Raw genomic sequence first — 13627 nt, 5'->3', positions numbered from 1 at the left:
TTTCTTTACCTCTATCCTAAATTCAACCTATTTTTTAGTTGGGTTAATTAAGTAAGAGCGGGCTAGATTCAAATCCGTGATTAAAATTGTTGATTGATACAACGACTTAAAATAACTTTGAAAACAAAGTTTCAAACAATATTTAATTTTATTTCCTTTCTTAAAATAGCTTTTAAAAACCTAGGCCCTTATATTTATATTAACAGGTTTCTTCAGTACTTCCTGCTAAACGGCGCTGAGTTGAGTTCAAAAAATCAACCACATCACTGCATCATTCTACGATGATTCGGTCGCCGATCGTGCTTCACGATGAACTCATCGCCGAAATACTTTCCATTCTTCCCGTCAAATCTCTTCTTCAATTTAAGTGTGTCTGTAAGTCTTGGAAAACTCTCATCTCCGATTCCGCCTTCATCAAATTGCACCTCAAGAGATCAGCAACACAAATTCCGATGTTTGCAATAATCTTGGATCGCTTGAAGATTACTCCTGGCGAGTCTCCCGACGGTAATGACGATGTATATGAAGAGAATTTCAGTGTTTTTCCATATCCTACTCGTAGTTTACTCGATAATTCCTCAATCACCCTTTTTGACGATCCTTACTATGACGTGGAAAACAAAGAGTGCTCTAATGTATTTGCTTCCTGTAATGGATTGATTCTCTTGGCCAGTGTTATCTTCACCCGTCCCCATAGAAAGTACTGGTTTCGATTGTGGAATCCAGCCACCAAGACAATATCTAAAAAGTTTGGATATTTTTGTGATTCTCAATATCATGGTTTCACCTTTGGGTTTGGATTTGATGATTCAACAGACACTTATAAAGTGGTGGCATCCAGTTACATTGGCAATCCACGGAAATCTAAGGTGAGAGTTCTTAGTTGCGGTAATGATGTTTGGAGAAGCATTGAAAGTTTTCCGGTTATTCCTCTTCATTTTGACCTCAATGACTATAATATCGATGATGGTGTCTATGTTAGTGGTGCTATTAACTGGTTGGCTATTCGCAACAACATTGACTACCATAGTTGGATTAATAAGACTATCACAATTAATAAGACTATCACAGTTGAACATTTTGTTATAGTTTCTCTTGATTTGAGGACTGAGACGTATAATCAATATCTTTTGCCCCTTGATTTTGACGAAGTGCCGTCAGCTCAACCAATCATTAGTGTTTTAGGGGGTTGCCTATGTTTTTCTTATTCTTATAAGGAAACTGATTTTGTTATATGGCAGATGAAGAAATTTGGAGTTGAAGATTCTTGGACTCAATTTTTTAAAGTTAGTTATCAAAATCTTCAAATAGATTATGACTTGAGTGGCTATATGAAATATCATTTTCAATTGATACCGTTGTTTCTTTTCGAAGATTGTGATACACTTATGATTAGGAGCTCTCAAAACTTTGAAGCAATTCTCTATAATTGGAGGGATAATAGAGTAAAGCAAATAAAAGTTACTACAACAACAAAAGATTTTGAATTTTGGGACCCTGTTAATTATGTTGAAAGTTTAGTTCGGATTAATTAAAAGTAAGTTTCTCTTATGATTTACTTGTTTGAATTCGTGTGTTCTTTTTAGAATAATGGATGTTGTGGCATTGAATTCTCATTTTTACATTTTGCGGAATTTCATTTTGCCAAAATCTTTTTTTGTTTAAAATTCAATCGTTGAGATTTCAGTATCCTTTATACTACCCCTTAAAACCATTTTGCTTATAATTTTTTTTTATAATTTTCTTAAACTTTGTTCTTGTCTAGATAAAATATGACGTTTAATCAATCAACTATAAGAGTGATCAATGAAAATTAATAATTAGTGTATCTCTATCCACAAGTTTTTTTAGTTGATGGATATCTATAGATTAAAAGCTCAAATGACTAATCTATTTTTTCTCTACTAGCTTGAAACCATTAATATTGTGAACAATTTTCTTAAATAACTTTCAGTTTTCCATGACTAACCTTTGATGTAATTAAGAAACGTTCTCAAATAAAATCTTTAACCTGAATCAAGAGAAGCAAAATGAACTTTTCCAGTGGAAAAAAAATCTATTAGTTAAGGCATTTGAATCTATAGCTTGTATTTAATTTTAAAGAAATCTAGCAAAATAATCTAGTGGTGTCCAGTCAACTCATGCGATGTTGTTGGTTGATATATAACGGCAGAAAAATGTGTGCTTTCCTATCTATATGTCCATAATGGTTTTATACAGTGCAAGCAAATATATGGAAACAACCATCCCAGCATGTTCAAATAGTTATATACAAAGTATAACCCATATAAATTTTCTCAATATAAGCCACATGCTCAATATACAATTAACCTAAGAAATCATTAAAAGGAATATTCAAATGGTCGATTATTATGAAAACCACTTATACAAATGAACAAAAATTCCAACAAGTAGTAAACCATGGAAGAGAAACTTACTTTCAAAAAATTGGAACTAAACTTTCAACGAAATCCTTGGCATCCTTCCAAAATACATGATCGCTAGTGCTATTATCGGTAATAGTTCTACTTACAATAACTTTTGTCCGCTGTACTCTATTATGTCTCCAATTATAGAGAATTGCTTGGTTTTCTTCATTGCTTTTAAGTACTAGTGTATCACCATCTTCAGGTAGAAGCAACGGCACCAATTCAAAATAATTCTTTCTCCAATCAACACTAAAGTCATGATCTATTTGAAGCTGCTGATAACTAATTTTAAGGAATTGAAACCAAGAATCCTCAAACCCAAATTTCTTCATCTTCCATATAACAAAATCAGTTTCTTTATAAGAATAAGAAAAACAAAGACAGCTTCCTAACACACCAATCGTTGGTTCTCTAGGTGGTACTTCATCAAAACCATGTGGCATTGGATACAGATTGTATGTCTCGGTTCCCAAATCAAGAGAAACAATAACAAACTGTTCAACAGTAATATCCTTATGGTCACGAGAATACCCAAAGTAACTGTCCATGTGATTAATGGCCATCCAATTAAGAGTGCCACACAAATACACGCTACCATATATAGGGATGTTCAAATAAACCGGTTATTGGATTTATCCATATCCATATCCATAACCGGTTATTAAAAACCGGTTAATTACCAATATGGTTTTAACCAAATCCATATTTTGGATATATTATTAATATGGTTTTAACCAAATCCATATTTTGGATATCCATATCCAACATAAAAATTTAATTGGTCTATTATGTTTAAATCACAAAAAAATATAAATTTTTAAAATATTTTGCAGAAAGAAAAAAAAACATAAAAATGAAAAATCGAGTTTTTCGAAAGTTCGAAAAAATCGAATTTTCTGAAAATATCAAAAAAACGAGTTTTTCTAAAATACAAAAAATCGAGTTTTTTTGAAAAATTGAAAAATCGAGTTTTTTTAAATACGAAAAAATTGAGTTTTTCGGAAATACGAAAAAATCGAGTTGTTTGGAAATACGAATAAATTCAGTTTTTTGGAAATACGAAAAAATTGAGTTTTTCTAAAATAAATGATAAATCGGGTTTTTTTCGAAAAAAAAATAAAAAATTGAGTTTTCGGAAACACGAATAATTGAGTTTTTCAGAAATATGAAAGAACGAGTTTTTTCTGAAAAAAATAAAAAATCGAGTTTTTTTTTTAAAAACGAAATAATCGAGTTTTTTTTGAAAAATCAAAAAATCTAGTTTTTTCATAAACACAAAAAAATTGAGTTTTTTTCGGAAACACGAAAAAATCGAGTTTTTTTCCGTAAAAACAAAAAATCAAGTATTTTGAAAAAACGAAAAATTCGAGTTTTTTTGAAAAATCGTGTCTTTAAAAAATATGAAAAGTTGATTTTCCAAAAAAATTAATATTTTAATAACGTAATTTAAAATTAAATTTTAAAAATAAAAATTTTAAATTTAAAACCGGTTATAAAATTTGGTTATGGATATAACCGGTTTATAACCGGTTTTGAAAAAATAAATCCGGTTATGAAAATTGGTTTTAAAATCCGGTTATACCAAATGGATAATATGTGGATATGGATCGGTTATGGATAAAAACCGTCCATGAGCATCCCTAACCATATATACTAAGACCGCCAAAGTCCAAATTTAGAGGAATGACAGGAAAACTTTCAATATTTCTCCAAACATCGCTACCCAAACTAAGAACTCTCACCTCGGTCGTCCCTTCATAACGACAAACACGAGACGTCACAACTTTATAAATGCCTGTTGAATTATCACAACCAAATGCAAAACCAAATTCTTGAAATGGAGAATTACTAAAATCATTGAAGTACCCAAAAGTTTGAGATGTTGTCCTGGTGGCTGGATTTCAAACACGGAGCCAGTAGCTATCATGCCGATTGCCGCCCCAACTATCAAGACAGCATCCCGCCAAAAGAATTAGTCCATTGCATGAACCAACTATATCCGAGCATCCTTTGTCTCTCACATGATAGTAAGGATCGTCAAAAAGGGTAAATGAAGGGTTGTCGAGTAAACTGCGTATAGGGTATGGAACAACACTGTGCTCACATTCCTCGTCACTACCATATGAGGAATCTTCGGGGACATGTTTTACACGATGCGTGATTAGTGTGAATAGAGGATTTCGTGTCGCTGATCTCTCGAGATGCAATTTCACAAAATCGGGATGGGAAATGAGTGTTTTCCAATACTTACTTAGACATCTGAATCGAAGAAGAGATTTGACGGGTAGAAAGGGAAATACCTCGGTGATGAGATCGTCAGGGAGGACCACGGGCCACGGAGATGCGGCTGATTGAATACTCTTACAATTTAATTTTCCTCTCTTTTAGCTACAGGATTCAAAGGACATGACTTATAATACACATTATCTCTTGACTGACCAAAGAAATTGTAGTAAAATAATATAGGTTACTTTCATCTAGACCGCCTTCAAGGAGCACTTGATTAGATGCTCGGGATTTAATAAAGCAATAGTTAGGATGAAATTCAAGATAGACCATATTTTTCTTAGAGAACTTGGAAACAGATATTAAGTTTCGAGTAATGTAAGGAACAAAAAGCAAGTCATTGAGTTTTAATAAGTGATTTGACATAAAAGTAGAAGCAAACTAAGAACATCCTATTGATTTGACCTCTACACATGGTCTATAACCAATTATAACCTTGTTTGGTCCTACATTTGATGCAATAATTTTTAAATGCAAAAGTTGTGAGATGTTATATGATGAGAAGTACCCAGTTTGCAAACCAAGCTTGTGTTTCAAGATCGTGAGGTATTTGCAGTTGCTCATGGAGTGCTAAGTAGGTTGTCCAACCAGCCTGCGATACTTTTTGGATCTTGCAAAGGGGTGCCATCAGTTGAATCTTGCAAAGGGGTGCCATCAGTTGATTGTAGTCGAGTTTCACGAGCCATTGGAGTATTAAGCTGCTTTGCAATCGAGCAAGCCAGTGTTGGAGAGCAGATGAAACGTATATTTCCTTTGACAAATGTTTATACCAGAGACATTCCTAGATACTTTAAGTCCTAAAGAAATACTTCAATGTGCCAAGGTCCTTAATTTTGAAATGATGATGCAGAATGGCTTTTGTGTTATTATTGTGCGCAATCAGAAGATCATTAACATATGTTAAAATGCATGTAAGATTTGGAAGAGCATTGTTTGAAATTATGGTTGAGTAAAATTGTAGATAGCTTGTCAAACTATTGTGGTCTGGATTGTTTAATTTAAGCAATAGATATATTTGAGAAGTTTACATGTTTGATTTGGAGAGGTGGATGTTATACCTTTAGGTAAACTCATGTACACTTCCTCGTCAAAATCGCCATGTAAAAAGATATTATGCACATCCAATTGGTGTAAATATAACTTCAAAGAATAGGCAAGGGCAAGAAGTAACCTTACGGACGTGTGTTTCGCAGCAGGTGAAAAAGTGTCAAGAAAATCAATACCTTGGATTTGTTTGAAATCTTGAGTAACTAACCTTGCTTTATACCGTTTTTTGGTACCATCGGAGTTGAATTTAGTTTTGTATATCCACTTACATCTTATGGATTTCTTGCCAGGAGAAAGAGTGGTGAAAGAGCATGTGTTATTATTTGTTAAGGCTCTAATTTCAGTTTCCATGGCTTTGACCAATTAAGGTCAGCACTAGCTTGTTTTTAGGAAAGATGATCACAAGCAATATTGATAGCAAAAATAAAAGAATGATATGCAAGTGAAAGATGATTATATAAAATATATTTTGAAATGTCATAGAGGATGGAGTTATGAGATGCATGACATACAAAATCTTTTAAATAAGTAGGAGCATTTTTATGTCCAGTAGATTTTCTGATGGTAGAAATATCAGGGGAACCGTCAATATCAGAATTGTGTGTAAATTTAGGTTGTTGGGAAACCTAAGAATAAGCATTTGGTACTTCTAAGGTCTAATTTGTCACTTTGTGTAATAAGAATATAGGCATATGCAAGACAACCAAAGATTTTGAGGGTGTCATAAGATGGAGGTGTTTTGAAGAAAAGCTCATAAGGAGTCTGGTTTTGGATGGTAGGACTACAAAGTCTATTGGTTAAAAAATTAGCATGACATAGGAAAAATGTATAAGGTATAATATATAAAACATGTATATGTGATCAATTGTTAAAGAAATTAAATCCAAGATAGTCATCTATATTTGTTTAATTTTATTTGCTTTTATTTCATACTTAAATCTCTCTAATGTATCCAATATCATAAATGAGTTGTAATTATTATTATTATTATTATTATTATTATTATTATTATTATTATTATTATTATTATTATTATTATTATTATTATTATTATTATTATTATAGATAATGACGTATCTAATGAATTTTCTTCCATGGTTTCAAATTGCGGCTGCGGTTGTGGGTGTTGCGTTTGCAGTCATTGCGGTTGTTGCGATGCGCAATGTGGCTGTTGCGGTATGAATTTTTATAGGGAGGTGTTTGAAATACTGAAAAATACTTAATATTAAATTGTTTCATTCCATAAGAAGTAAATTGTAAATTGACTTTTAGGATTCTAATATTTTAATTTTTGATGAAAATACTCGAAGAAACTTGATTGAAATTGTCTGATGTGGTTTTTAATTTAGCCGGAGGTGTAATTTTAAAATCACATTGCAATTGCAGTTCAATGTGGTTGCAGAGGCGACCGCAATTTAAAACCATAGTATCTTTTAAAACTCACTTTAACTTTTATATAAAAACAACTATGACTGCAGAAATCACCTAAGCACTTTAATTGAATTTTAACAAACAAAAGTGGCAAATTGAAATCCCGTAAAATGAAAATGGATGAGAATTCATCAATTGCATCATAGTTAATTTTAAAAAGCAAAACATAATCTTTCGTGTAGCAGTGTTGTAGATTAACATCTGGCTAATAGAATCTAATACACCAATAATCTAGTTCCCCTGCTTGGAATAGCTTTTTCTTCTCCCCCAATGCGCCTTTAAATGTCATTTCACCGTGAAAAACAGAAGTTACAAAAGCGAGCTTCTGAGCTACTGTGAATTTTCACCTTGATTTGAATTTTAACTTGTAGAACCATGAGTGCTTTTATAGACTTCCAAGAACCTCTTCAATATGGCGGAGCTGTTCCGCATCGGCACCCTGTAACAAGTAGTTGAAAATCAAAACTGAAACCTAAACAAACACCAAAACCACAATTCAAGCAACATCCATCCATTATTCTAAAAAGAAAACACGAATTCAAACAAGTAAATCATAAGAGAGGAACTTACTTTTAATTAATTGGAACCAGACTTTCAACATAATCTTTGACACAATTCCAACCTAAATAATCTCCCGTTCTACTTGTAGTAATTTGTATTCGCTGAACTCTATTATCTCTCCAATTATAGAGAAATACTCGGGCATCTCGATTGCTTTTAAGCATAAGTGTATCACGATCTTCGAAAAGAAGCAACGGCTTCAATTGAAAATGATACTTCTTATAGTCACTAAAGGCATAATCTATTTCAAGATTTTGATAACTAATTTTAAGAAACTGGATCCAAGAATCTTGGACTCCAAATTTCTTCATCTGCCATATAACAAAATCAGTTCCTTTAACAGAATAAGAAAAACAAAGGTAGCCACCTAAAACACCAATGGTAGGTCCTGCAGGCGGCACTTCGTCAAAACCACATGGCAAAAGATATTGATTGTACGTCTCAGTCTTCAAATCAAGAGAAACGATAACAAAATCTTCAACTGCAATATCCTTACTATTTGTGATATTCTTATTGATAGCCAACCAGTTAAAAGCACCACTCAAATACACACCACTATAGTCATAATTATTGAAATAAAATTCTCCATATTCCAAATTAAGAGGAACAACCGGAAAACTTTCAATATTTCTCCAAACATCGTCACCGATACTAAATATTCTCACCTCAGTTTTCAGTTGATTAATGAAACGGGATGCCACCACTTTATAAGTGTTTGTTGAATCATCAAAACCGAACACAAAGCCGAAACGATGATTTTGAAAATCACAAAAATATCCAATTCTTTTAGATATTGTCTTGGTCGCTGGATTCCACAATCGAAACCAGTACTCTTTACGAGGACCGATGAAGGAACCACCAGCCAAAAGAATCAATCCATTACAGGAACCGACTGAATTAAAGCAGCCTTTGTTTTCCATATGATAGTAAGGATTGTCAAAAAGGGTGAATGAGGGACTATCCAATAAAGTACTTATGGTATATGGAACTACACTGGAACCCCGATCGTAGTCCTCGTCATAACCGTTGGGAGACTCTACGGGAATAATCTTCAAGCGAAGCATGATTAGCGCGAACATAGGATTTTGTGTTGCTGATCTCTTGAGGTGCAATTTGACGAAGGCATAGTCGGAAATGAGAGTCCTCCAAGATTTACTGACACACTTAAATCGAAGAAGATATTTGACCGGAAGAAAAGAAAGTAATTCGGCGATGAGATCATCGGGAAGGATGATCGGCGACGGATTCATAGTAGACAGATTCAGTGGTTGAAGGTCGAAACCCTAAGAAACTAATCAAGAGGTAGATAAATATGAATCCTTACCAAACAAAACAAAACATAAAAAATAACCGTCAAGGAATGATTTACTGAGAAACGGTGCTAAAGCGTATATTAATGGGTTTATTCAACAGTTAAAGGTGTGGAAACGCAACGTTTTCTAGTAATGGGAAATTGGGAATGCAATATAACTGCGGTTACGATGAAGTATTTATTTGTTTATTTATTAGGGTTTTGAAATATTTAAGGCCTTTATTATTGTGTTTTTATTTATAGTTTTTTTAAACTACTTTTTAAATCAATTTTTAAAATTAATATTAAAAAAAACATCTCTTTGGGATTTATTTATTTATTTTTAACCAAGATTTATTAATAATTGACTAAAAGTTATAGAACAAGTTTACAAAAGGGCGAGACAAAACTCGGACAAAAGAAAAATTACACACCAAATACAATTTAAGATAAATATAACAAAGGGGATTTGTTAAACTCATAAAAGTTGTAATTGGTATGGGTAATTTTCCCTCCAATGCCAAACAAGTGTCTTAATACTCCAAATGGTATCGAAGACATTCCAAGAATCATTCCGAAAGATAATACCATTTCCAAAGCTTCCAAATAGTCCAACAAGTTGCCAATCATATACTCCCTTCCCTACTGGATTTCACCTTGTTGAATTTGCAAAAACAATTTCATCTCAAAAAATTACTCATGATGCAATCAGACTCATAGTCAATAAACTCAATCTAACTAACCACCCCCTTCCAAATTATAGCGGAAACACCACAAAAAAATAAAATGTGATTCAACCATACCACATAACACACAATCGATAGTAGAAGGGAAAGAAATACCTATAATAATGAGAAGATCCCTTATTCGCATTTTATTGATGAAATATTTTCAACCAAAAGTCTTAATCTTATGAGGAAGTTCCAATTTCCAAATTAGACAAAGAGTTTTGTCAAACTCCATCTCCGGTCCATAAGGAACATGGTATAAGTTCGATGGTGCATAACAACATCCTAACGGAAAAAACATTGTCGACTTCCGCCAACCAAAAAACTGCGTCGCTGCCCGTGACATCGGGTTGGACAAGCCGCAAATACAACCTGAAGCACTGCATTGTAGTAGCAGCCGCCAAACTGTTTTTGGTCGGGATGCCGAACTCACCCCCCCTCCCAAACACCATTGATCCAACCGCCAATTTCTGCCACAAAATTTAGCTCCGATAGATTAAACGCATCTGAAAATAAATCCATTGAACACTTATCATCCAACCAAATAGCATGCCAAAAGGAAGTGGTGAAACCATTACCAATATGAAATCTGTAATTGTTGATAAAAAAATTCTCCTTGTAGGTATTCTCCAAAGAAAGAATGTCCATCCACCAAGAAGACCTAGAAATTCTCTTATTATTCCCAATAAAGGAAACACCATGTAAATTAATATCACCGTATCTAGCTTTCAAAATTTTGTACCATAAAACTTTCGAACCTCCTAAAATTCTCCATCTCTATTTGTGAAGAAGAGAAAATTAAAATTGTGAATCCTTCTCAACCTAAGACCACCCTTCTCAATAAGAAGGAAAACATTCTTCCAACTTACCCAATGAATTTTTCTACCTTCCACCGATCCGCTCCAAAGAAAATTACTTTGCAACCTCGTAATTTCATTTAAAACTTTCACGGGAGCCTTGTAAAGAGAAATCATGAAGATCGAAAGACTACAAAGCACCAACTTGAGAAGAGTTAATCTTCCCCCGAAACTAAACAAACGAGCCTTCTAATCCATAAGCCAAGACTTAATCTTATTCAAAATCAAATTCCAAGATGATATTCTTCTAGGATTAAATCCAATTGAAATACCAAGGAAAATGAAATTTTTTCCCTCTCTCCTACATGATAAAAAGTTAGTAATTTTTTTTTAATAAGCAATGAAATTAAAGGGAGCAAAAGGGATGCTCCACCCCAATACAAAGAGGATTACACGACAAAACACGAAAGAGATTGGATATTCCAACTATAAAAATTACACAAAGGCACCTTCTTATAAAAAGAACAAAGCCAATTCCACGATACAAAAACAATCTCCGACATACACTCTATGAAACTAAAGGAATTATTTTTGAAGATGATAGTGTTACACTTAATCCACAAGGTCTAAATCGTAGCTAGCCAAACAACCGAACTCTCTTAGATGAGCAATTGATCTTTGCACAATTATAGAAGAATTCTATAAAATCCTCTAGAGACAAAAAAAACCCCAACTCCAAGCCACATATAAACTCTTTGCCAAATTCTAAGTGTCATTTCGCAATCCGAGAAAAGGTGCACGAGAGATTCTTCCTCCGATGAACAAAGAACACAGATAGAACCACCTCCCTAATTCAAAATACCCCGACTTACCAAATGATCTCTAGTGGCAATTCTATTGTGAATAAATCTCCAATAAAAAAACTGAATTTTGGAAGTCTCCTTGATTTTCCAAAGATGAGAAAGAGCCCTAACCTTATAAATATTCAATGGTGGATCTGAAAGATTAACTTTGAAGTGATCATAACAAGACTTTACCGAGAAAATACCTTTCAATTTCAGTCTCCATTTGAAGGTTTTAGGTTCGTCCCTCTTTAGAATCTGATGATGAAAGATCTCCCGAAACGCATGAAAATCTGGCTGCACAACCGCACTGTCGGGAACAACCGCAGCAGGGAGTGCACCACCAGCTTCTGTCGCTGACAATAACACTGTCCCGGAGACAGCAGCACCCTCAGCTTCCCCTAAAACCCCGTATTTGTTCTCCGCCACTGCCTTAGCAACGCTGCCAGCCATAAAGATGTGAGGCAGATACCACTTCCAGCAACTATTAACATAGAAACCTGCAGAAAAAACTGATTGCACATGATTGAGAGCCATAGGAAACATATTAGGAAAAAATTTCATTAAGGATTGCTTCCCGGTCCAGTCCGCATACCACAAAGGGGTTGCTGCCCCATTACCCACACTAACATGAATAGCACTAGCAAAATTATCCAAGAGAAGATTTTCATAATTATCTGAAATAATTAAGTCTCTCCACCAAATAGAGTCTTTTCTATTCACCACCGATATATCTCCTACCAAAACTTTAAGCTTGATGTTACCATATCTCGCTTCTAAAAGATCTCACCAAACTGCTTCTTTATACGTGAGAATTCTCCATTTCCATTTACTTAACAAAGCCACATTCATGATCGCCACATTTTTGACACCCAAACCACCCTCTTCCCGGGATTTACACACCGTATCCTAACACACCCAATTAATTGAACGTTTAAGCTCGCCACCTCCCCAAAGGAACTTGCGTTGAATCGAACACACCTCATTTAAAACCTTCTTTGGAGCCTTATAAAAAGAAAGTGAATAAATCGGTAAAGCATTGATAACCAAATTAATTAAGACAACCCTCCCCGCCATGCTAAGGTTAGATCCTTTCCAAACCGATAATCTCTTTTTAAACATCAAAATAAGATCTCTCCACATTGATAGTTTCCCAGGATTGTCGCCAACCCTAACACCGAGAAATTTGAAAGGTAAAGTCCCTACTTTGCAAGAGAGGAAACTAGCCGCGACTTCAATGAACCAATCTCCGGAAGTAACCCCATACAAGTTACTCTTATGGAAATTAATCCGCAATCCCGACATCAACTCAAAGCCTCTAAAAGTTGCCTTTAAACTCCATAAATCTGCCAAATCACAATCGGCTAAAATCAAGGTGTCATTCGCGAATTGAAGCAAATCCACCTCCTTCTCACCATTGATCTTAAAACCACGGAACGCTCCCATATCTTTAGATTTATTCATTAACTCCGTAAGGACTTCCATAACTAGAACAAACACGAAAGGAGACAAAGGATCTCCTTGACGAAGACCTTTCTCCACCATAAAGTCTTTAGTAGCACTCCCATTAACAAGCACCGACATCGTATTGGTGAAAATACTACTATCCATCCACCTCAACCATCTCTTACCAAACCTCATTCTTTTAAAGACATATCTAACAAAGCTCATGATCATAAAACAACTATTGACTGAGATTTTAGGCCAAGACCAAAATCCAGCCAAAAGAGGATAGGAGCTGAAGAGGTTCTTTGGGTCGAACCACACCTGGTAGACTGGGAGACAAAAGTGCCAAAATAGTTTGTTAAGCCCAAAAAGCAAGCAAATGCACATAAATTCAAACGAATCAGTCATATCACGCGAAGTGGGAAGTTTTGGAGGGAAATAACATATGAATGGAGAATGTGGGACCTTATGAAAGGAAGTTAGAAGAAGAAAACGTGGAATCCTAAATGGGTGGAGAAACCTCCACAAAGTAGTTAATTTTATTCACTATAAATAAAAAACTTTGTGCATAGTTTAAGGGGTTCACAATTTTACAAAAGCCTACACGCTAAACACTTAGAGTACTCAAGCAACGAGAGAAATGAGTCAAGTAAGGGCTATGTATGTTTGAACCACTTACTTTTATTGCAAATTTTAATATCATGTCTTTTACATTCAAACTTTATTGTTTTTCATTACACGTTTTTGTTTAAACATTACAACTGATTCT

The 13627-nt window shown here is 34.3% G+C and overlaps 2 protein-coding genes and 1 pseudogene across 2 annotated transcripts; 1 reads left to right on the top strand and 2 right to left on the bottom strand.

Moving 5' to 3' along the window:
* The first annotated feature begins 279 nt into the window (after positions 1-279).
* On the top strand, positions 280-1535 carry LOC131614386 (F-box/kelch-repeat protein At3g23880-like). The gene has a single exon (XM_058885979.1). It carries the CDS (start codon positions 282-284, stop codon positions 1533-1535), a length of 1254 nt encoding a protein of 417 aa, XP_058741962.1. The 5' UTR covers positions 280-281.
* A 905-nt stretch (positions 1536-2440) lies between these two features.
* On the bottom strand, positions 2441-6113 carry LOC131614385 (F-box/kelch-repeat protein At3g06240-like; annotated as a pseudogene).
* A 1234-nt stretch (positions 6114-7347) lies between these two features.
* LOC131612129 (F-box/kelch-repeat protein At3g23880-like) lies at positions 7348-9022 on the bottom strand. Its single transcript, XM_058883948.1, has 2 exons — positions 7764-9022; positions 7348-7632 (listed from the first exon to the last, which is right to left on the bottom strand). The coding sequence occupies exon 1, from the start codon at positions 9002-9004 to the stop codon at positions 7766-7768; it is 1239 nt and encodes a 412-aa protein (XP_058739931.1). The 5' UTR covers positions 9005-9022; the 3' UTR covers positions 7348-7632; positions 7764-7765.
* Positions 9023-13627: the final 4605 nt, after the last annotated feature.

Source organism: Vicia villosa, linkage group LG6, assembly GCF_029867415.1.
Source record: "Vicia villosa cultivar HV-30 ecotype Madison, WI linkage group LG6, Vvil1.0, whole genome shotgun sequence".
NCBI lineage: Eukaryota > Viridiplantae > Streptophyta > Magnoliopsida > Fabales > Fabaceae > Vicia > Vicia villosa.
This window is presented reverse-complemented; position numbering and strand designations above follow the sequence as displayed.

Coding starts and splice junctions, on each gene's coding strand:
- LOC131614386 (XM_058885979.1), top strand. CDS start 282: ATGATTCGGTCGCCGATCGTGCTTCACGATGAACTCATCGCCGAAATA.
- LOC131612129 (XM_058883948.1), bottom strand. CDS start 9,004: ATGAATCCGTCGCCGATCATCCTTCCCGATGATCTCATCGCCGAATTA.